The sequence below is a fragment of the Lichenostomus cassidix genome, chromosome 2 (genome assembly GCF_008360975.1).
Source record: "Lichenostomus cassidix isolate B80296 chromosome 2, HeHo_3.0, whole genome shotgun sequence".
Taxonomy (NCBI): domain Eukaryota; kingdom Metazoa; phylum Chordata; class Aves; order Passeriformes; family Meliphagidae; genus Lichenostomus; species Lichenostomus cassidix.
Window position 1 is genome coordinate 64366492 of NC_139482.1, and position 21829 is coordinate 64388320.

The following is a 21829-nucleotide window of genomic DNA, read 5'->3' on the forward strand; positions in this document are numbered from 1 at the left end:
AAAACAGATCTTTCATCACGGAAGGGGAGGAGAGATGTATATTTCTACAACCTGGCTCAGATCCCTGGCTGAAGTCAACAAATTACTTAAATCATTTGAAGATCCAGCTACTTCAGTGAGATTACTGAGTGACTTCAGTGCACTAAAAATCTGTGCTACGCTCCAGGGCTGAGAGAGCCAGCTGGGCTCCATAGCTTGCACAGGCTGTACCATCTCTATCGAGTCCTATCTGTCACTACCTCTATCCCCTCTCTCCTCTCTCTTCAGAGCCCAGCTCCTGCACTCCTCCTGCCACTCCTTTGGCTTCTGTTTGGTTGCACCATTGGTACACACTTTTAAGTCAAGGTGGGAGGAATACATTCACATTCAAAAGCCCCCCTCCCTCCATTTCACAGCATGGAACCTTATTCTTTCTGGAGGAACATCCCCTCTTTGCTGACCCCTACTACAGCTACTGCAGTCATTCTGGCCTTACACCTTCTCCAAGGCATTGGCTTGCTTTCTCCCTGAGTCTCCACTGCCAGGTTAAATAAGTAGACAATAAGTCTTGCTCAAACAAAGGCTGACATTTGGTGACCTCCCTGAACGATTGAGGAGCTGAGATAAAGAGAGCTTCTTGCACCACTTAACAAGAAGCCAGTCTGCTAGACTCACCTTTGCAGAGGATTGCAGCACAAAGCTTACTCTTTTTCAGGTAGGGAGGAGTAAGAGTATCTGTTTGTATATAGATATAGCTTCATTAATGACTAACACTTGAACGGCTAAAAGAGAACCTGACCAGACCAACTCAGCACAGTAGCCCCGCCCTTACCTAACAAACATCAATACAATTCTGACAGGGATTCCCCAAGCAGCTGCATGAAGGAGGAGGCAGGAGAAAAGCTCAAACATCTTGGATCATTTAGTGACTTTTAAGCAGTCTATTTCCTGATCAGCCATCACCTCTGCCAATTTATCAAGCTTGAAAGCTACCAACCTTGCAGTGGCATTTTAGAAGTACAGTAGTTTGCAACAGGAAGAATAGAAATCAGCCAAAACCTGTAATAGGTGAAAACCGATAAAAACCACTTCAACTTATCAGCTGGCACAGGACCAGGAAAGTGATTATGCTATTGGGCAACTGTCACAGATAGAGGCGCAAGTTTTCAGAAGTAATTTGGGAAGAGCTTTTAGATACCTGAACCAGAAAGTTAAAAAGACAATTGAAAACTGCTTTTAAGAAGATGATGTATGAAAAGCCAAAGATGGATGTTAAGAGATGGAGCAATGCCAGATTGCTAATCATAATAAAGAAAACAAAAGATCACCACCCAAAAGTGAGAGCATATTCCACATTTCTCTATTGTTGCACTGGAGGAAGTTGTTCAGAAAGTAAAAAATTAATTTCTGTATGGAAATGATTTAGTATCAAATATAGAAAAAGAATTTATAGCTGCCTATAGCTTTACAATGTTATGTAGCTCCATTAATTTTGGCAGAAGAGGTAATTTTAATCCTTTGGGAAGTATTATCCTCTTGATATGAGCACATAACTCAGATTAATAGGATTTGCATATGTATAATAATAGAGAGAATAACTCTGGGTTTGGAAAACAACTTGGTATTTTAATCAGTTTGGGAACACCAGAAAAAAAACATACCAGGCACAACTAATCGAACAGCATTTGTCAACTCATGCTAGGTAATAATTGTGAGTTAATTGATCAATATTTAGAAACAAACATAATAAACTGGTATTTTGAAAAATCAAATAAAGCAGAGCTGTTAATATAATCAAAAGACAAGGGGAGGTAGAAGCTGCACTGTTAATCACTTGCAAATTGTGCTTTTTAAAGACCCAGACCAAATACATGCTATACCCAAACTGCATAATTGACTCTGTGTATGCAATCTCTCAGTTGTTCAACAATACAGATAACAGCAGTAATGGTATAATTATAACTTACAGCTGAAGTAGATAAAAACCTGATAGTTCTTAACTAGTGGTTGCAATTAAGAGTGGAGAAGAGTAGTATTCACTGCATCTGGTTATGGTTCATTAATAAAAGTGGATTTAAAGTTCCAATACAGCAAAGCAGCTGCATGCTGCAGCCAAACTCTGACCATGTCCTGACAGAAGACAGTGACTGGTGAAAGCAGCTTGACTCGTAACAGCTGTAGTAAAAGCAGCTTTGTAAGCAGTGGTTGAGCAGCAAGTGTAGATATGGAATGCACTAAATGAAAGCAAGCAATAAGCACACAAGGAAGAGGCCCTTCCCTGTGCCCCAAGAATCACTTTAGCTTCGACTGCATCTGTGGGTTGAAGAAACAGCTTTACTTCCTTCCTACCGCCTTTCCCCTGCACAGGCAAAGAGATACACACACCTCTGTGCACACACGTGCGCTGCCAACCCACGGACAGCCAGGCAGAACAAGGCAAAGTGGGACACGAGTCCTCCACGCCCGGCGGAGCGGCTTCAGCACCGCGGGCGGCGGACAGCGCCCCGGGCTCCCGGGAGGAGGTCGGGCCCCTCCGCCCGCAGGGCACTGGGACGCGGAGGGAGATCCGGCAGCCTTCGTGGCACAGCAGCAGCGACACTGGCAACGAGACTGCAAACCTGGTCGGCTTAGAAAGAGAGAGTTTCTTCCCCCCTCCCCACCACACACACACAGAGCCAAAAAACTAAATGCAAGAACACTGCACTGCGTAAACATTAAGTTTCAAAAGGAAAGCCTGAGCTGCACGGTATTATCACGTATAAGCAAAAGTGGCCAAACACATTTTCTAGTGGCTTTTTCCTCAGACAAGAGAGTTCTCAAACCCAAGCAGCTTGGTTTGTGCTTTCTGAGCAAACAGAAGAGTAAACCCAACAGCTCAGAAATCAAGTGGGTATCAGCGGCACGTTCCACTTGCTTTTTGGCTCACTCACTCAATACTGGTTGCTAAGCAAATTTTTTTTTTACAGTGCAAAACTACTCACTGCCAGATGGATTAATGAAAATACACACTTGCACTACTTACAACATTTTTCATTTACATTTCTTGATACACCAGTACTATTTCTTTTAATTATTTATTTTTTAAGGAATTCCATTCCCAGGTTTGCAAGTGAAGACCCAAATCATAGAGAGCTAGGGGGAGGGCGGGAACAGAAAGAAGCTAAGTGTAATTATCAAATTCTTTGGTGTATTGCAGGAAAGAGGTACCTTGAGATTTGCACATCCTCTGGGACTTGTAGAAAAGTCATCATGTCTAGCTCAGCATAGAGATGTGAGGCACCAGGTGACCTGAAGGTGCCTTGCTCTTAACTGGTTTATCTATTTATAACTACATGTCATAACATTACCTGAGAGAACACAAGTCAGCACAGGGTTATTTCAGCAAATAACCCTACACAGCCTTTTTTTATTTACACCTTACACACAGAGATGCTCTTTCCATTTTCACTTCCAGTTCTTTATAGAGCTGAAACCTGGCATGGTCTTCCAGATTGTGTCCTGCAATGCCACCCAACTTACCTATGGCTTGGTAATTTTTTAGAAGTCATGATGAGAGAGAAATAAACGACACGCCATACAGTGTAACCAACCGTTCTGTCAGTGGTAAAACCAAACTGCGCATCAGCCATTACCAAGGGTGTAATTGCAGCAGGGATAACAGGAGGGGGAGGGGAATCCGTTCCATCCCCAAATGGAGAAGGAAATGCATCTCTGCCATCTCCAACTTTCTGCCAGCTGAAAAGGGGGAGGAGGGATGGGAGAGACTGCAGCAGGGCAAGCAGCAACTCCAAGGCAGCTCTTTTCCCTTTACAGCTGGCAGTGAGGTGACGGCATCAAAGAATGTTACACAGTTGGGTCATTTTGTGCGCTACTGCTGGGACATGAGGGAGGCTGCAGTACTGCTGGCTACAGATCCACCCTCACACTGCCCCCCTTCCCAAACAGAGAAAGTCTGCTTTGGTGCAGAGAACCAGCAGAAAGAACTTCCTTTTCCTTTTCCTTTTTTTTTTTTTTGAGAGCAAGTAACCTCTGGCGTAGTTTGTTTGCTGTTGACAGAGCTCATAAGGAAAGAAAAGGTCAAGAAAGCAGGGAAAACCACAGGCCTAGTAGAAAAGAAGCAGGATAGTTTCATCATGCGCAGGATGAACTGAAAGGGACAGCTGTAATCTCAAGGGAGTCATGACAATAAGGCGGCAAAGAGGAGGGCACAGTAGTGGAACAGTAGTGGAAAAGGAAGTGGTGGTTTTTCCTTCACAAAGGGGAAGGAAAGGTCAGGTAGAGAGCTGCAGAAGGTTCATCCCAATAACAGGCAGGAGGAGGTGAATGCAGGGAGCTGGAGGTGTGTTGGTAGAAACCATCAGGCTGTACACCTATCCAGTGTCACAAAAGGCAACGTTGAGGCAACAAGGGACCTCATGAAACTAAGTGGACAACACAGGCGCAAGTTTCCTTGCACTTCTGAGGCACAAACCCACCACAGGAAGAAGGCAACGAGCGAGCCAGGGAGAGACTTGCAAAACACCAAGGGCAGCGTCTCCAGGAGGGACGCCAGGACCTGGCGAGGAGGGACAGTGTAGAAGCCTTGTGAGGATGCGCCACGACGCCGTGCAGGGCAAGAGGGCGGCGCTCTGGGACAGGGGCTTCCAGCTTCCAGGGGCTGAACAGAGAAGAGCAGCCAGCCCCCGGCTCAGCCAGCTGACAGGCGCGGGGCAGGGGGAGCCGGCCGGCGGGCCAGGGCCGGAGGAGGCCGGCGAGGTGCGAAGGCACCCGGGCAGGGCAGGGCAGGGCAGGGCAGGGCAGGGCAGGGCCGGGCGGCGCCCGGGGAGCCCGCTGGCTCTGGCGGGGGCGGAGGCGGCCCCTTCCCTCCCTGCCTCCCCCGCCGCCCGTCGCGCCGGGCCGGGCCGCCTCTCACCTGTGTCGAGGTTGAAGGAGATGCGGGCCTCGGCGAGGTAGGGGGTGTCGCTCTTGGAGCGGACGCGGCGGATGGGTCTGCGGTCGATGTCCTCCTCGGAAGATGCCGCCATTAATGTGGGCACGGTGAGCAGCGTGGCCCGGCGAGCTGGCGAGGGCGAGCGGCGGCGCGGGGCGGCCGGGCGAGGAGGGGGCGGAGGGGGAGAGAGGGGAAGGGAGGAGGGAGAGAGGCGCGGGGAGGGGGAGGGGAGGACGGGGAAGGAGAGAGGGAAAGGGAGAAAGGAGCGCAGGGAGGGAGCGAGGGGGAGAGACAGGGAAAACCCGTCAAGGATCTGCGGACGGGAGCGACCGCGGCGGCCCTGCCCGCTGCCCCTGCCGAGTCCCGCCCGTCTCCGCTGCGGGGCACGGAGCGCTGTCCCCAGCGCTGTCCGCAGCGGTGTCCCCAGCGGTGTCCCCGGCCCGGCGCTGCCCCCCCGCCCAGGGCAAGGTCCGGCCGAGCGCCTTTCCCGCCCCCGGGGGAGGTCCCGGCTGAGGTGCCAAACGCCGCCGATGGGCCTGGCGGGCAGCGGTGCCAGCCCGCGGTTGCTCCCTTCTAGCCCGGGGCGTCCCAGAACTCACAGCACAGCTGCACTGGCACTTCATGGGGTGTCTAATGGTGCATCCCTTCACCTCCTTGCCCTCTTGCCTTGGGCAAACCCATTTTGTAAGGCGGGATGGCAACACCTTGGCAGTTTAAAATGCCAAGGGGACTGAGGAGCCTGCAGTCAACGTTTGAAACTGACCATCGCTCAAAGCCTGGGGCTCGCCTGCTTCGGTCACTTTGGCAGGTCTTGGAGAAAAATGTGACCATCTGCAAAAACCAGAGACTCCCTGCAAACTGGGGTCGGTGTTCTGTGGCATCTCTGTTTCTCTGTTTGGTAATCAGCTCTTTATGTAGACTTTATGTTCTTACCCGTGTGGTTTACAGGCTGCCTGCCACATTAGGGCTTCAATTTCAGTTGGTTAGCGTAATATAAATAATTAAAAATTCTATTTTAAAAAGTGGGTAGCACAAAAGTACTACGTAAAGTAAGAATTGGACAGTTAAAATATGTGCCTAAGAGTGTACTAGATCATCCCATTTAATTCAGGTTGGTTTTTTTTTAAATAAACCACTCTGCTTAAAGTCACTAAGTTGTCAGTACTTCCAAAATTTTTGTTTTGATTAACCTCACTGAGAAAAAAAGACCAGGGAAGGAATGCTGGGTGTCAGTAACTCTGAAGACAGCGACGGTAACACTAGCTGGTCTGAATTTTGAAGGACGGCTCTCTTACACATTCCTGCAGAGTCAAGACATTTCTGTCACATGTTTGCTAATTAGTCCTACTGAGGTTTTGGGGTGTGCTGCATGTTCTCCAATGGCTGTAACATTGGGTTTAGCTGAAGTCTGCTGTTAGCTCTAATCCCTTCATAAATGTTCTCAAAAACTTTCATGCTTCTGGAGGCCTGGAGTGGATAAGATGTATTTTGTTTGCAAATCAATTCTAAATTGGTGTGATCTCACTAGCTCACCCTGGCTAAAACAGGGAAAAAGTTTTAGTTAGCACTTGCTGGAGAATTTTGAAAATGATCCTGTTCATACATATGCAGGTGCTTGCAGTTAGACAGTCTTGGCATCTCTGGATGTCTGGTAAACCACCATATCACTTTTGAACGAGGAGGTACCATCTGGTCCATCTGCATCTCAAAAAGAAGTCTTTAATTTACATCATATGCTGTTTGGGGAAGGTGTGGTCTTACCATTATCAAGGTTGAAGCAGATCCGAGCTTCTTCCAAGTAAGGGGTGTCACTCTTAGACCGGAGTCTTCTGATGGGTCTCCGGTCTATGTCATCCTCAGAAGTTGCTGTCACCAGAGTGGGCACAGTGAGAAGAGTTGCCCGACGAGCTGGTGAGAAAAAACAAATGAAGAGGAGAATAGCAGTAGAACAGAGAAATGGAAAGGGGGAGAAAGAGGTAGGAAAAAAAAAAAAAAGAGAAAGAAAATCACTCAATGGAAGAGATGACCTGTAGCAGGTAGTAGAATAGGCTGTTTGCTGTAAGGTCCTTGCCTTACATGCTGCAGAATTTAAGGGCTGCACTGAATGATACCAAGAAAAGACTGCTGTCTTGTGTGCCCCAAAGAAATGGGTTATCGCTCTGTTGCTGCTGCAGATTGCCTGTTCTAAATTCCTAGTTTTGCCACTATGACTATTCTTTTCTCAGCTTCTGAATAGCTGCAGTCTCTCTTTTCCTGAATGCTGTTTTTAAGGCACTCAGGTGATATCTGAATAGAGGAAGTGTTTAAATGGTTGATAAATTTGCAGAAATCTGTGGAAGCTGTGCTCGGAACACGATGTGATACATATTCTTGACATGATGCAACTATTCCAAAGCTCAGTTTCTTCTTGTCTCAACTTGCTCACTCAAAATTAACGGCTACTTTTTGCTCTTAATCACTTTATGTCTTAGTTTCTTAGTGGTGGAACTGGGAGAAACATATTTTTTTAGTAGCAGTTTTGTGAACATATAAATCCATTACTAAAGTATTCATGTAATTTAGTGAAGCACCAATGGAAAACCCATGAGGAAATTAAGATTTTGTCTTCTGAACAGGATTTAAATGGCTTAGGGCCATGCATTTGAGGAGGAGAAAGCAAAATATTTAATACTAGCTTGTTGCTGTTGAGGCGCTAGCAGAGAAGGAAAGTCCCAATTCTCAGTGTGGCATAGAAAAAGTACTTTATTGTTTGAATCCAACATATATATATAGAGTTTTCGAAGGTCACCCAGATTGGTCAGCCAGAAACCTCCCCCTAGGCCAGATTGGCCAGGCCTGCACTGTCCAAATCTTGAGACACTGTTTTCAACAACATCCAAACTTTATCTTTGTTTATAAAACACAAAAAGAATTCTCATGGGAAAGACCTGTGCTAGCCACACCGGCTCATTAAGTAAGCACTGCCCACTCTGAATTAATGTTGCAGAGGCAACCTTCATTTTGGAGTTGCCCAAGTATTTAGCTTTGGACCTTATAGCCTTGATAATGTCCCTTTAATGTAGGTGTTTTACATGTGAAATGTAATTATGAGTGACTGTTGAATGCTTTGGGCACTGAGCCTATAAATTACAAATCACAAACAGAAGAGCCTCTATAAATATATCCACCTAAACTCTCTCTCTGAGTAGTTGAAGATTATCAAAATGCTAGTTGGGATGTGGCTGATCACTGAAAGCATCAGCACCATGTACAAGTGCTTTGTCCTCTACCTCACATATAATTGGAAAGAGAACTTCTGTTTGAAAGCCTATCTCTACGTGTAATGTGGGCCTACTAACACTAAGTATCATGTGGGACCCTGTAAGAGCCTAGGAGCCCAAACCCTGCATGTTTCTTGCTATTTGGACATTATCTGGCATAACAGTCTTTATCTCAGGGCTTTTATAAGGCATCACACTTCAAGTAACTAGCAACGAACTATATTTTCCCACTGGGACTGCAGAGCATGACTGATGGTGACTAAGAGCATATTCTGCAACCTACTAACTGTGATTCTTTCTTTTAAAAGTTTTTTTTAGAGTTTCAAGTGAAACTTGTCAATCAGTAGCTTTCAGACGCCTAAAATCTGACTTAGATGTTAGGTATGATAGCATATAATTAGTATGAGTTAACAAAAGCTGTCATGCTCTATTTTTCAATTTGCATTATTATGTAGTTTACTAAACAAGTAAATCTTTGCTACTGGAGGTAGTGATTATTTCTGGTCTAACTCACTTGTTTTCTTTTTTTAAATAGATTTCTTTCAAGTTTTTGCTAATTTCAAACCTAGCATTTGAATTTGAAGTAAAAGCAAAGAGCAGGAGTTGAAATTGATTTAATGGGGTCAACTATTTAGATTAAGCTAAAGTAAACACTGCAACTAGGCTGTAAACCATTACTCCCTTGTAATCGGGAAGTACAGTAATGAAGATAAAAGTCAACGGAAAATTTCTGCTATGGAAAATTTTGCGTACTGCATCATCAAATTTACACTTAAGGAAGATTTATCTGGATAGGAAGTCAGCACTGTAAAAATCTTCTCATAAAACAACCATGTAAAAGATTTGTCTTTTAAAACTGGCATGATTTAGCTGTAGTTAAAGTCAGTGAAAGGGCACCCATGCATTTCAGGCCAAGCTGGATCACAGCACAGGAATGTCTTAGAAAGAAAATCCCAACAACAAATTGCATGTGCATTTATAGTAAACAGAGAATAAGAGTATGTTTTTCTATATAATTGTTTATAATGCATTTTTACCTTTTGGGTCAAAATATTGGGATCTGGCTTGTATTCATTTTGACTACAGGTAGGTGGATGCTAGAAAATGTTTCTTGGAGTAATCATTATGTATTACTTTGACAACCATGATTATCTCCCCTTTGTGCATATTACCAAAAGGAGTTTTCAAGAATGACTGGAAATTTCAAGTAAACATTGAAAACATTTCAGAGTAAGCTAATAAGTATTAAATCATTTTGCAATAAAAACCTAAGATCAGTTCTTACACAGTCACAGAACTGGAAAGTATAGCTGATCACATTCTGGTATCTACAGGGTGACACTGAATGTTTATGACTGCCATGAATATAACTGTACACACTCTTTTCCTAATCCACAGCAGTCCTTATTTCGAGAACGACTCACCATACATTTTTTAGTAAAGCTGTCAATAGTTGCCCAATGTGACCATTGGATCCATCACAGATAACCCACCAGAATTTCTAGCTTCACCTGCTCTCTGCAAACCAGCTCAGTCTCTGGGACACACTTTTAGCAGATAGTTTTCCAGGAAAATTAGGAAGTATCCTCTTGAAGGTCTTGGAGCAATCAAATGACATTACAATATACATTAAGGACCCACTAACTCTGCAAATGGATTTGAGACCAGTGTTGAAAAGCTCAATTTAAGGAGCCACTGTAACAGCATACGCAGGGGTAATCAGTAATTTTGTTAAATCCTTTCATTCTATTTTCATCGTTCCTCATAGACTTACACCCCAACTGGCAGATTGAGGCAACGTCTTGTCTTGTATGTGTTAGAAAGGGAAAAAGTTGCTTTTGGAGGGAAAAATACCTTGAAAATATAAATGCTGTAATGCACATCATGTGACATGTTAGAACATGATGTGTTAGATATTAAATATAATCTCCCATTTGTTTGTCTCAAAATATTGTATGTTACTGAAGTGCAACGCAAGTATGTCTTTGGGAGAAGGGAAAGTAAAATATGTAAATGCTTTTATTACCGGTTCAGAGGCATTGTGAACATATAAATTCAATATATTTAGTTAAATCTACAGCTGGTCCCAATTTCTAAATACTGCTTAAAATTACTGAAAACATGAGGGGTGGTTTGCAAAGAATTTTTGATGCCTTCCATTTTTTCCATTAAAATACTTTTCCACATATTTTAATAAAAATATTAGTAATAATATTTGTTTGCCAAGCACTACCTTTATGTTTTGAAGAGTTATAGTATTGATTTTTTTAAGAGTTGTGTTATTTAGAACACAAGTAACATAAAATAATGGTAATATTAATTGGAAAATTTTCAGTGGTGAAATAGAATCTTCCTAAAAATTAATGAGATACTCATCTAGATGTTTCCATTCACTTTTACCAATCAGCTTTTAGTAAAATATCTCATTGGTGACACAAGAACATAAGGGGATGCTGGATTACATCAGAAATCCTTAAGGCTTTTCTGAGGAAAGCCTTGCTTATCAGGGCAAATTTTGAACACCATTGTAGAATATCTATGAAAATACTTTTATTGCAGTGTTACTCTTGCTGATTAAATAGGATTCTTTTTCTTGCTGCATTTTTTCACTAGAGAAAGATATGTACTCTTACTCAGTTTTCCTTTGTGCTTCAGTGGAGAGGGCTCACCATGGCATAATGTAGATAATGCATGCAGAAATGTATTTTTGGCTAAATAGAAGCTTTAAAAACATGAGTTCAGGTACATTTTGATTCATCTAGCAAATGATTTTCCTTTTGTGCTAAAAAAAATTATTAGGTTGTGAATATTCTTCCTTAAAGACAGATCAGTCAGTGGGTCCAATTGGGTGTTTACGAGGAAAAAAAATATTTTGGTCTAGTTTAATGCCACTTCACTTTATCAGCTGTATTTAAAACAAGATGAATGGACATTTGAAGGATTAGTTTTGGGAAATGGAATATGAGTGGCAGGAGAGGCAGAGAGTGGAACATGTGGAGAGGACATAATTTATGAAGAATGATTTAGAGGCTTGTGTCTCCCACATAAACACAGAAGCACATGCATATGGATTGCTCTGTATCTCTAAAGCAAAGCTGTTGAAATCTGTCTTGATGGACATCAGTAATCTGAAACAAAGTACTTGGTTACATCGTATTCAAGCACAGGCCTGAGGGTTGCAAACAGTACCCATGCAAAAGGACATCCACATTTATGCACACAGTCGTTCTGTTGGTCTGGGGTATTTGGGTGAGAGCACATACGATATGCCTAACTAGCATTTTTTGTACATTTTAGATGAAACTTGCTTGTTCCTCTGTGTCCAAAGGCATTGGCTACTCTAAAATTCTCATTAGGGGATGTGCCAGAATAGGAGGTGGGAAAGGGATTCTAAAAAGTTTAAAAAGGATGAGGAAAAGGTTGATGTTGATCAGTTCATTAATGGTATTTAAAGGTATGGAAATTTTATTAAGAATGCACATTTGCTGTTACTAATTCTTCTGATATTGATGTCAGTCTAAGAACTTGTGATATCACATGAATATAAAAGACCTGGAAGCTATCATAACTTTGAAAATATGTTAACATATAGGGTGGATTAATCATAAAATTTTGGTGGATGGAGGAGCATCGGCAATGGAATCATTCTGGATTGGAATCTGGGGATTCTGCAGCAGTATGGTTTTATAAAATACTGGACTCAATTTAATGTGCAAAAGCAGAAGAAAAGTGGCAATGAAGAGTCAGCAGTGATTAAATCAAGCATCTAGAATGAATCAGCACTGACTGAATTTTTAAAAGAATGAGCAAAAATGAAGCACAGTCAAATAAATATTGTAGAGACACAGAGTGCCAGAAAAATGTGGAATTAAAACTATACCTGAGAGTATTTTATTAAACCTTATGATAGGTTTATAAACCTTATGATATAAACCTCAGAAGAATGATTTCCTGAAATCTTTTGAGCAGTCATTCCCTATGTGTCTATACAAACTTTTGCATCTGTTACCCTTGGCCATATGTATTGTATTTTATTTCCATTTTTTTTTACTTTACATTTTTTATTCACTCATACCCCTGATGACTGTAAATTCATGAAGTGAATTGCAGGAATGTTGCAACCAATAAAGGCATACCTAATGTAGGTGTATCTGTAACTTATTTATAGGTACAATAGGTAGCTTAAGATAAACCTTCAAGAGGGTTTTGTTCAGTTATTTAAGTGTGCACAGTGTATCTTACCAAATGGCCTAGCACCCAACTTCAAGGAATGTAAGAGAATCTTCAAAATAATAACAACAGTTAATTTTTAATTGGTGTGCCCTGCTGGTGCGAAAGGATATAAGAATGGACAAGTGGATGCACAACTCTCCAGGAATTTAGAAACTATTCTATTCTTGGGTCAGAAGTCGCATGAGAGCTGAACCCAGACTCCCAGCAGGGACCTGAGCATCCCACTGTGGTGCAAAGGTGGACACCTGCAGCCCAGAGTGACATCCTGACAACACAATGTGCAGCCCATCCCATCAGGTTGTGGCGTGGTGCTGCTAAAGGCACCAAGAGAGGGAATGAGTCTTAGGCTCCATTCCATCAGATTCATGGCTGCAGAAAAGTGGTGTGCGCTGACTGTGATGGGCAGATCTCCTTTTGCGGTGGTACCTAAAGCCTTCACTCAATGTACTGGGCAGGAATCTCTCTTCCCTCTTAGAATTCATTCAGGGGTTCAACCCCCTTGTAGACAATGGAGGGGAGGGAGGGAGAGGTTCCTCATTTCGTAATCCTGAATGAGCCTAGGTGGGAGCCAGGTGCCAACAGCTAGGGTCCTGTGTACACTCCCTGCACACAGTTTAGTTGGCCACGGCGTGGCCAGGCCAGGCAGGCTCTCGAGCATGGTACAGCTTTGGAGAGAGAAGCTTGAGTGGCCCTGACCAGCTTTGGAGCTTCTTGAGAAAGCAGCAAGAAGCATCAACAGCTCCTTCCTCCCTGCTTTTGGAGTTAGACCTACCCTGAAGCCACTGCTCATTTGCTGAGCCAGGTTGCAGCTGTGCCTGTGGCTGGCTACATTCCTCACTGATCCACATCCAGACTGTTGACTCCATGTCCTGCTTAGTCTCATACCTGCCTCATCAGCATGGACTTGTCTGATGGTCTGGACTCCTGGCTGAACCTGGTGACTATCACCAGATCTGCTCTGCTCATGTGCTGACATGCTATACCTCTCATAGGTGAGGCAGCTGCCTCTGCCTGTTTTGGAGGCTCTAGGCTTACTTTCCCTTATGGTGCCACTCACTTCTGCTGTTCCTCAGTTCCTGTCTGCTCAGCTCTGTCAAATGTGAGATCTTTCTTTGCATTCCTGAAAGTATAACTTTCAAATAGAGCTTTAAGATCAATGGTATGTCTCCAAAGTAGACTACAGCCAAGACAGGATCTGTACATTTACAGCTTTGGATTACAGCTTTACCCGTTTCTGGGGAAGTTACTCCCTTTTCTGAATTGGGTCCTATCTTGCCTGTCAACACCTCATTCCTTTATGCAAACAAATTCCATCAGCACAGGCATCTTTCACTCAAGTTCACATCTAGGTTTTCATAATCAGTATAGAGGCAAGACCTATATTAACCCAAGGAAGATGTCTAAGATTAGGAGAACCCTGCTCTTAAAATGACTTTTTCTGATATATGCCAAACAAGTAAGAACTTCACTGTGGTCACCTAAGGAAAAAGTGAGCTAAATCCTATTCCAGGCCCCATTACATACTTTCAGCCTTGCAGCTGAAAGCCATGATAGATTTGTATTTAGAATACATTTGCAGCCAAGAATAACCAGTATCTTCTACACACTTTGGAGAGAGAAGGCATTTTTGAAAATGAAAGTCCAGCTTCATGCTTAGATTTCAGATTCAGGCTTTCCAAGGGCAAGGGGCTGGATCCAAGGGATCGCAGTCCTTTCTTTCCTGTTTCTGATTTGGAGATGCATCACCAGGGATTACGTACTTGGCAAGGACGTCCCACCAGGTCCTAGATTCCAACATACAGTACAGAAGAGACAGTCAGGAGGGCTGCAGAGCTTAGGATATTTCTGGCTTGTGTTTGAAGACTACAGCCAGCTGGCTTCTTTTACCAAGTTTTCTAAATCTAGCTAATCCTACTGCCAGATCCAGCTTTTGTGACTTTTCCATCCCTCCTGCTTCACTTTCCTTGAAGGAAACAGGGAACAGCTGTTTGAACAGCAGATACAGCCTGAATGGGCAAGCATTTCTCTGTTCTGTGCTCAGCCCATGAAAGCGAGGTGATGGCTGGTCCTGCAGAGGAGAGAATGGGAGAGATGGCAGCTTGTAAGGTAACACCTCTCTCCTCCTACCCTACAACAGCAGAGGCAGTTCTGCACCTTTCTGCAGTAGCAGGGACAAGGTGTGGGCATCAGTGCAGGCAGCAAGGCATAGAGAACCTGTGGGTTATTTGCTGGAGGACAAAGCCCTGTTTCAGTCTATTTGTTGAGGTCAGAGTATCCTGCATTCAACTACACAAGAGCTGAGGCCAGGTGGAATTTGATATCATTGGTTGTCAATGCCATCATTGCTCTTTGAGTTCCTTCCCTTCTCTTCCACCCACAAGGAGTGGGTACAGATGAGAATGAGTGCTTTTCAGCTGCCATTTGTAGCATTGTCATACCGTTAATGTGAACACATTGGAAAGGAGATTTTTTTTCTTGATCTGGAGGACAAAATGACAGAAATCTTCAAATCTCAAAGAAGAGTTAAGTGGGTCACAAAACCCCATCTACAGTTTGTAAACAGAATATTTTGTAATGCACTAAGTAATAATATAACTACAGTAATAATAATGCATATAATGTTTTCTGATGTTGTTTCTAATTAAATGGCAGAATACTGTGGTCTTCTTTCACTCAGTTCTGTCTGAGCGCAGTTTTAATGTATATACACATGCTGTTTGATAGTGTGATTTGCTAGTAGGGTCATGTTATTATATCAACATCAAATGGTTACTTGCAATCCCATTAGGTAGATCTGTTGACAATGCTTTCTTGCAGACCCTTTAATCAGTTCCATACTAACTGCTTGAGCTATGCTATTTATTGTGGATGAGTGCCTCACATTCAGTGTGTTTTGGGGGTGGTTTCAGAAAGTTAAAGCTAATGCAGTTAGCCTGTTTCTCAGAAGGTGGAGAAGGAAAAAATATGTTGGTTTTGCCCATGTTTGGAGAAATCATGCCATTATCTCATATAGAAATGCCTGTCTTTTGGAAGCCAGCCTAAAATTTGTCATAAGGCACAATGATGACAGGAGTTAGCAGAGCTGTATAGGCAGCATCAATGCACACTCAATAGGTTTGAGTTCCTTGTTCTGTACAAGGGCTATATTAGCTGAGAGGAAGGAACTGTTTAGAAGTTTGGGGATAAGGATGGTGATAAAGGCATTCAGTGCAGAAGAAAGCTTGATGATTAAATTCTTCCAGAGGCTTATTGTTTGGCCTGCTGAAGCCAAATGTGGCACCTCAGAGAGGCTCAGTGAAAGTGTCCTGAAGCTTCTCTCTGCAAGGCCACATTTCATCTCTCACATCGAATTGCCAGTGCAGTTGTTCATATGTTCTTCCCCTCAAGTACCTCTCCTGTTGCCAGGGGGCTGCTGTGCTGCAGCATTTGAGAATGTAAAGCAGAAGCACTGTCTCTTCTGTGCTCAGAGCAATTTCCCTGCTGGCATTTAGCTTGTTGGAAAGCAGCTGACCTCAAGCACAGAAATATGAAGAGAGGGGAGGTTACAAGAGTTTGAGGAAGAGGCCTCACAAGTCTGTCAGGTAAGAGGTACAAAGGACAGGAGCTGTGGAAAATGCAGTATAAAGAGCAAAGAGAAAAGTGAAAAGTGGAAGGGAACAGGACATAAGTGCAGCATGGCTTTTCTATCAATGTACAACTAGAAACATCTAGTTGTGGAGATAATTAAGGTCTGGGACCCTGGTGCACAGGGGAAGTATGTAACTGGTGACTTTCATAAAACATTCACAAGCAGGGGAACAAAAAACTGCAAGTCTTAGTGCTGCTTCCTATATATTTTGGCCAAGGGAGAGAAGTCCATGTGACAGATCTAGAGGTTAGCCCCCTGCTGATAACATTTGTATCAAGGAATACAGTTCTGCATAATGGATTTTTTTCCTTGTTTTGGATTTAATAACTGATCAGTACAAGCATTTCTGTATGTGCTAACAATATAATTTCTTCAAGTATGCGTAAGATAATGTTTTTTTCTCTTGCCTGTTTGTTTGGAAATAGATACAGTGAAGGTCACCTGCACAACCCTTACTAGTCACCTTGTGCACATGACTGTAATAGACTTTCATTGCACAAACACATTCTTTCTTCCACGGTTGCTTCTGTATGTTGCAATGCACAGGGATGCTGTTGATAATTTGCTACATTTTGTAAAGCAATGAGATGTAGATTCCTGAATTTGAGGTTCTATGGAATAGAAATGGTTTGTTCCCATAGAGATATCACAGAATGGTTATGGTTGGAAGGGATCACAGGGGGGTCAGTCTAGTCCAACCTCTCTGCACAAACAGGGTTGAAGAACATATTTGAATATTACTTCTGTAGCAATGCCCAGGTGTTTGTTGCATTTTAGAGATGGAGAAAAAGTCATCAGTAATTGCCCTTGGCTGTTTTTTCCCTGGTTCTGTGATGCTTAGTATTTGCTTCTGTTGTTCAGTGCAAGAGGCTGTGCTCTGAAAAGAAAGGCTTTCTGCAGCTGGTACGGATAAAAATGTGCCACAACAACTGAGGCAGGAGCAAGGCAACACAGCATGTGTTAGGCAGCAACACCTCAGCTGAGCAAAAGGTCAGAGGTGTCTCTGACCCCATGTATCCTGGGATGGTGGCATCCCCTGGGCAGATTACATCTTGCTCTGGGAGAATGACTTCCAAAGTGAAGGCCAAACTCAGTTGCCCAGATTTTGAATTCGATTAGCAACCAATGAAATTAATAGTGGAAGAAAGATGGATGATCCGATTTTCAAAAAACAGGCAGTATGTAGAAACAAAAATGGCTGATGGAGCTACTTGGCTCTTACAATTTTCTTGAATTTAATATGGTGTTTAAAGTTTAAGGAAAAAAAAAAAAAACCTTCTCTCTGAAATTGCAAGTTTTCTCCAAAAATAGAGCTGGTGAGAAAAAGTGTGAAGTGACTTTACCAAAAATGTCATCTATGTCGTGAGCAAGTCTCAACTACATTAAAGCAATGGAGCTTGGTTACTCTTCCCCTCTCACCCTGCTGCTGCTCTGCGGGGGCCAGCATTTCACAGGGGACGATGCAGACCACTGAGCACTGCTGTTTGCAAACCGTGTGGGGGACTGCCTCGGGGCTTTCCCGAACCAGTTTTTCCTGAATAACAGTACCCTACAATCCTGACAGCACTGAGAAGCAAAAGGAGGGAGGGAAAGGAGACCACAGATTTACACAGCAAGCTGCGAGCCATTGCTGTCTCCTCTGTCTTGCCCATTTGGGTTCTGCAACACCAGGGCCTGGATCCTGGCAGCTCTTTTTGCTCCTGCAGTGCACCCGACAGCTCTCATAGCTCTTCCTCATCCTCTGAGAGGGCAGATCAACCCTACTATTACTCTTCTTGTAGTCCCTTTTAGAGCCCATGCATTTTAAAGGCCTTACCTTGTGCCCTCTCAACAACTAAGTATGTCGGTCACTGGCCCCTATCTGGTCCTATACATTTTAATTCTACAGTAAACTAGTAATTTTCTGAGTTGGTGCCAGAGTTTCTTACCTTGGGCTCCTTGACTGTAAAACAGTCTGTGAGCAGACTCGACATCCAAAAAGTAGTCCATTTTGAAGGTGCTTTATGTTTGTGTACAATACTCCGGTACAAACAATCAGTCAGATTCCTAGGAAAGATTACAGAGATGTCAGAGAAAAAAGCTGGTGTGTTTCTTTGTGGAAAGAACTGAGTAGTCAGTCACTAAAGTACTTAATTTGGCATATTAGGGTCAAAGTATTTTCAAGTCACTATTCTTAGAACTTCATAAGCATACTTTTCTATTTTAGAATGTTTGATTCAAGCCCTTTTCTAAAGACAAGAAAGTGCTACTGCAGTATTAGCAAGATACCTAGTATCTTCCTAGTACAATCACCTGTATTCTAGTCACAGTCTCCATTTCTTAAGACACATACTTGGATTCATCTACCTGTTACTTTTGCTCTTGAAAAGAAAATCAGAAAAGCTCAGGACGGGGACCTCCTTTAGCCAGGTTCACAGCCAGCACCTCCGAGAAGGCACTACTATAACAGACTACATTAAAGATTGCATTCTTGCCACTTATGCTAAAACATTGCACTAGAAAGGAAGACACAATATTCTGGATATTTCAGTCCACCTAAATGGACCAGAAGGCTATGTTGCCCTTCCCTCTCTCCTCTTGCTGGCCAGAAGTAGCAACAGAACATTCCACCATCAGTTTTAAAATATGTGGTAAGAACAATCATTAAGAAATGGTAGGCTACTCCTAGCACTGTTTCATAGCTGAGGTTCATATTTTTAGCACCCTTTTGAATCTCAGCTCTGTCAAGATCCTAGATTACAACTCTCCAAGGTGCACACTGAATTATGTCTGCCTCTGCCCAGCAGAGTTCCTGAAATGATATTGTGACCCTTCTCCAGCTTCATTACTACCTTCTGCATTTTATCATACTCTTAAAAACCCACATAAAAAAACAAGATTTGCAGAAAACACATAACCCAGTTATCTCACCCACACCTCAGTTCACCACAGCATATAATCATAAGCATACAAACAACTCTGAACAACACGTATTTTAAGACAGACAGACAAAAATACCTCTAGTCCTTTTCTGTGCAAACCTAACAGAAAGGTTTGGAGCAGGGAGTCTGCTTCAAGTAATTCCTTTAATTGTGCTGTCAAAAATCAGGAAACCTGGTTTCCAAAGCTTTCCATTTTTCCTTTGATTCAGTTTTCATCGATCGACATGCAGTCCTTTCTAAAATTCAGAAGTCTGTCTTGATGAGAAAACTTTTACGTTCCTCAGCAATTCACTTTACTGTAGCACTCCCAAAACAGAAATGATACTTACTGCAGAGTATCAAGGGCTGCCTGGCAGTGGTGTAAGCTCCAGTAGTTTCAAGGAGGATTTCTTTGATCTTACTAAATGTCCCCAGTGTAAGCAAACAATTTTGATTGTTTGATTGGAACTCTGATGAATAATGCATAGCGTCAACTGGACTTCCTTTATCAGATAAAAATGGCCAGGAGATGTTGTTACTTAGCAACAGGAGGTGACACTACGTTCATCTCCCCCACTCCCCCTCGCCCTTCGTACTAAAAAATTAAGCCCCTGGTTTTGATTTGATAAAAACTTTCCCAAGGAAAAGAAATCTATATCAAGTTTCCTTAAGATTTTGTTTTACACTTCCATCTTCCTTGTTTCATCTCATATTTTGAGATATTTTTAATGTTTCATAATGGCTAAATTTAAATGTAACATTGTGTTTTGTCCAATAATTTGCTTTCAATAAGTAAAATACCTGCTTTCTCCATCATTTACCATAAGGGTAATGAGATTGTTTTGCTATGAATATAATGCATAAAATAACATCTTGAGAACAGATTCATTTCTTCTCTAGTACTGCTTGTTGGACAAGGCAGACAGAAAAAGCAACACACAAAATGTTCCAGTGATGCTATGAAATATATAGAATATCGAGAAACCTTTCCTATTACAGAATTCCTACTTTAAGTAATTCATTCATTCTTGAAGGAGCTCTAACATCTGATTTAAGCATTCTCAAGGAATCGTTGCATTTCTGCTTAAGAAACAGCCTTTTACAAAATACACAATGTGGTTTTTTTTAGGAAATGCACATTGACAAAAAGCCAAAGCACGGAAAGATTTTAAAAATAAATAAATAAAATCAGATGCAGAAGTACTTACCAATGTTACTGACCTCTTTCCATCCTACTGTCATGAAATAAGACTAAGCAAATGCAACCCAGTCTGTGAGCCAGAATGAACAGCTTCTAATTTTCACTTCAACCTCGAAATCAAGAGTACTGAATAGAGAAAGGTGACGGATCTGCTGTTTTATATTATGATGAAATGAAAGCTCTTAGCACAGATCCGAGTAGAACTGCTTTTTTTTATATTACATTAGCCTGCTAATTTAAGGAAAGTGAAAGGCTTTGTTTTACTGTCTTTTATCTGTTCTCTTTGCTACCCCCACAATTTAATTTGCATTTAAAATTATTCTTATGTCTCCACTGTACTCCAAGGTATGGAGCATTTTCTAATCACGATGAATGTTCAGTGTGGTTTTTTTGTGCAATGCCACTTTTATTCTGAGCCAGAAACATGGTGAGTAATTATAATTGCCAGCTATTTTCTAGAATGAAATACAGAGTGGTTGTCTGATGCAGTTTTTGATTTTTCCTTCATTTAGCAATACATTGCAACAAACTACTCAGTCAAAGCATCAGTAAAAATATAAATCAAATAGCATAGTGTCATGGCATGATAGCTTAAACATGCATATCCATAGATTTTGAAAGCAGAATATGTTTCTACTGAGATCTTTTGAATTATAATTTGCCTTTTAAAAGTTTAAAAGTGGGCTTGAATGGCTAATAAACTGAAATATAGCACTTATCTCTTGGTGGCTGCCAGCTGATCTAGTTTATCATTTTTGAAACTGCACATAGCTTGGAATCCTGATCAAGCCAGGCACTAGGGGTTAACAAAGGCTATGCTATTAAGTTGCATGGGCATCCCTCACAAAAGGATCAGGGCCCTGCTTTTTCTAGCAGGTCTTTGAGAAGTTCCCCAAAGCCTTTTTGGAAGTAAGAAACTGAAGAAGGCAGTGATAAAGTGATCCTTTGATAAATTTAAACTCAGGAGTACTGATCAAGAGAACTGTCCCTAAGCAGTCAGACTTAGTCTTCCCAGTTTTGCAGATATTTTGCTCAAAAGGTCAGATATAAACACCTTCTGAAATCCATTGCCACCAAATGTTACTGGTGCTCAAAATGGTGGATTCCCAAAGATTAGATTTTCTTTTCAGTATCAGAAAACTCTATATCAAGTAACATAGGATTTTTTTTGTTTGTTTGTAAGAAGAAACCCAAGAAGATGAATAAAACCTCAGAGTACAGGGAGATTTTTGGAGCAGATTAGAAAGTGAGAATCCCCATGAATAGACTGCTGCATGGCTTCGCATTCCTAAGATTTCTTATATTCTTTTCCAGAGCACCCAGACAGCATCAAAGATAAGGCAAAACTACATGAACTCCAAGTAGAGTCTGATTTGGCTGTTCCTACCCTGGCATTCCACTAAATATAGTTTGATTGAATAGGTGTCTCACCATGCCACCTTAGTGGTGGATGTGGTTTACCAAACTGTGTTCTTGTTTTCAGAGATCTGACATACATTTTTATTCCTAAACACAAATTAAAGCAAAAACAATCAGCAAGAACACTGCAAGCTGCTTTCTTTGCATTTTGGAAAATTACTAGCATCTCCCTCTTTACATCTTGGAGGGTTTGTATTTGCCATGGTGACTACTGAACAATAGGTCCTTCCAAGCTGGCCTCTGATAATAATTGGATCCATTATCTTATGGAACAGGGGG

At 42.2% G+C, this 21829-nt stretch overlaps 1 protein-coding gene across 5 annotated transcripts in view; it reads right to left on the reverse strand.

Annotated features, from left to right (window-relative positions):
• The window catches only part of PHACTR1 (phosphatase and actin regulator 1), a 304744-nt gene extending 284392 nt beyond the window's left edge, over positions 1-20352 (reverse strand). The window contains exons 1-4 of one of the 5 annotated variants that reach the window (XM_085051888.1): positions 20139-20352; positions 17959-18076; positions 6671-6817; positions 4892-5038 (exon numbers count right to left, since the gene is read on the reverse strand). In XM_085051888.1, coding sequence (XP_084908014.1) covers positions 4892-5038; positions 6671-6817; positions 17959-18019 — 355 coding nt within the window. In that variant the 5' untranslated portion in view covers positions 18020-18076; positions 20139-20352. Of the gene's footprint in view, positions 1-4891; positions 5039-5508; positions 5669-6670; positions 6818-17958; positions 18077-19027; positions 19251-19280; positions 19436-20138 lie in introns of those variants that run through there. The other 4 variants (XM_085051887.1, XM_085051892.1, XM_085051889.1 and 1 more) reach the window with 4 other exon arrangements.
• Between the last annotated feature and the right edge of the window lie 1477 nt (positions 20353-21829).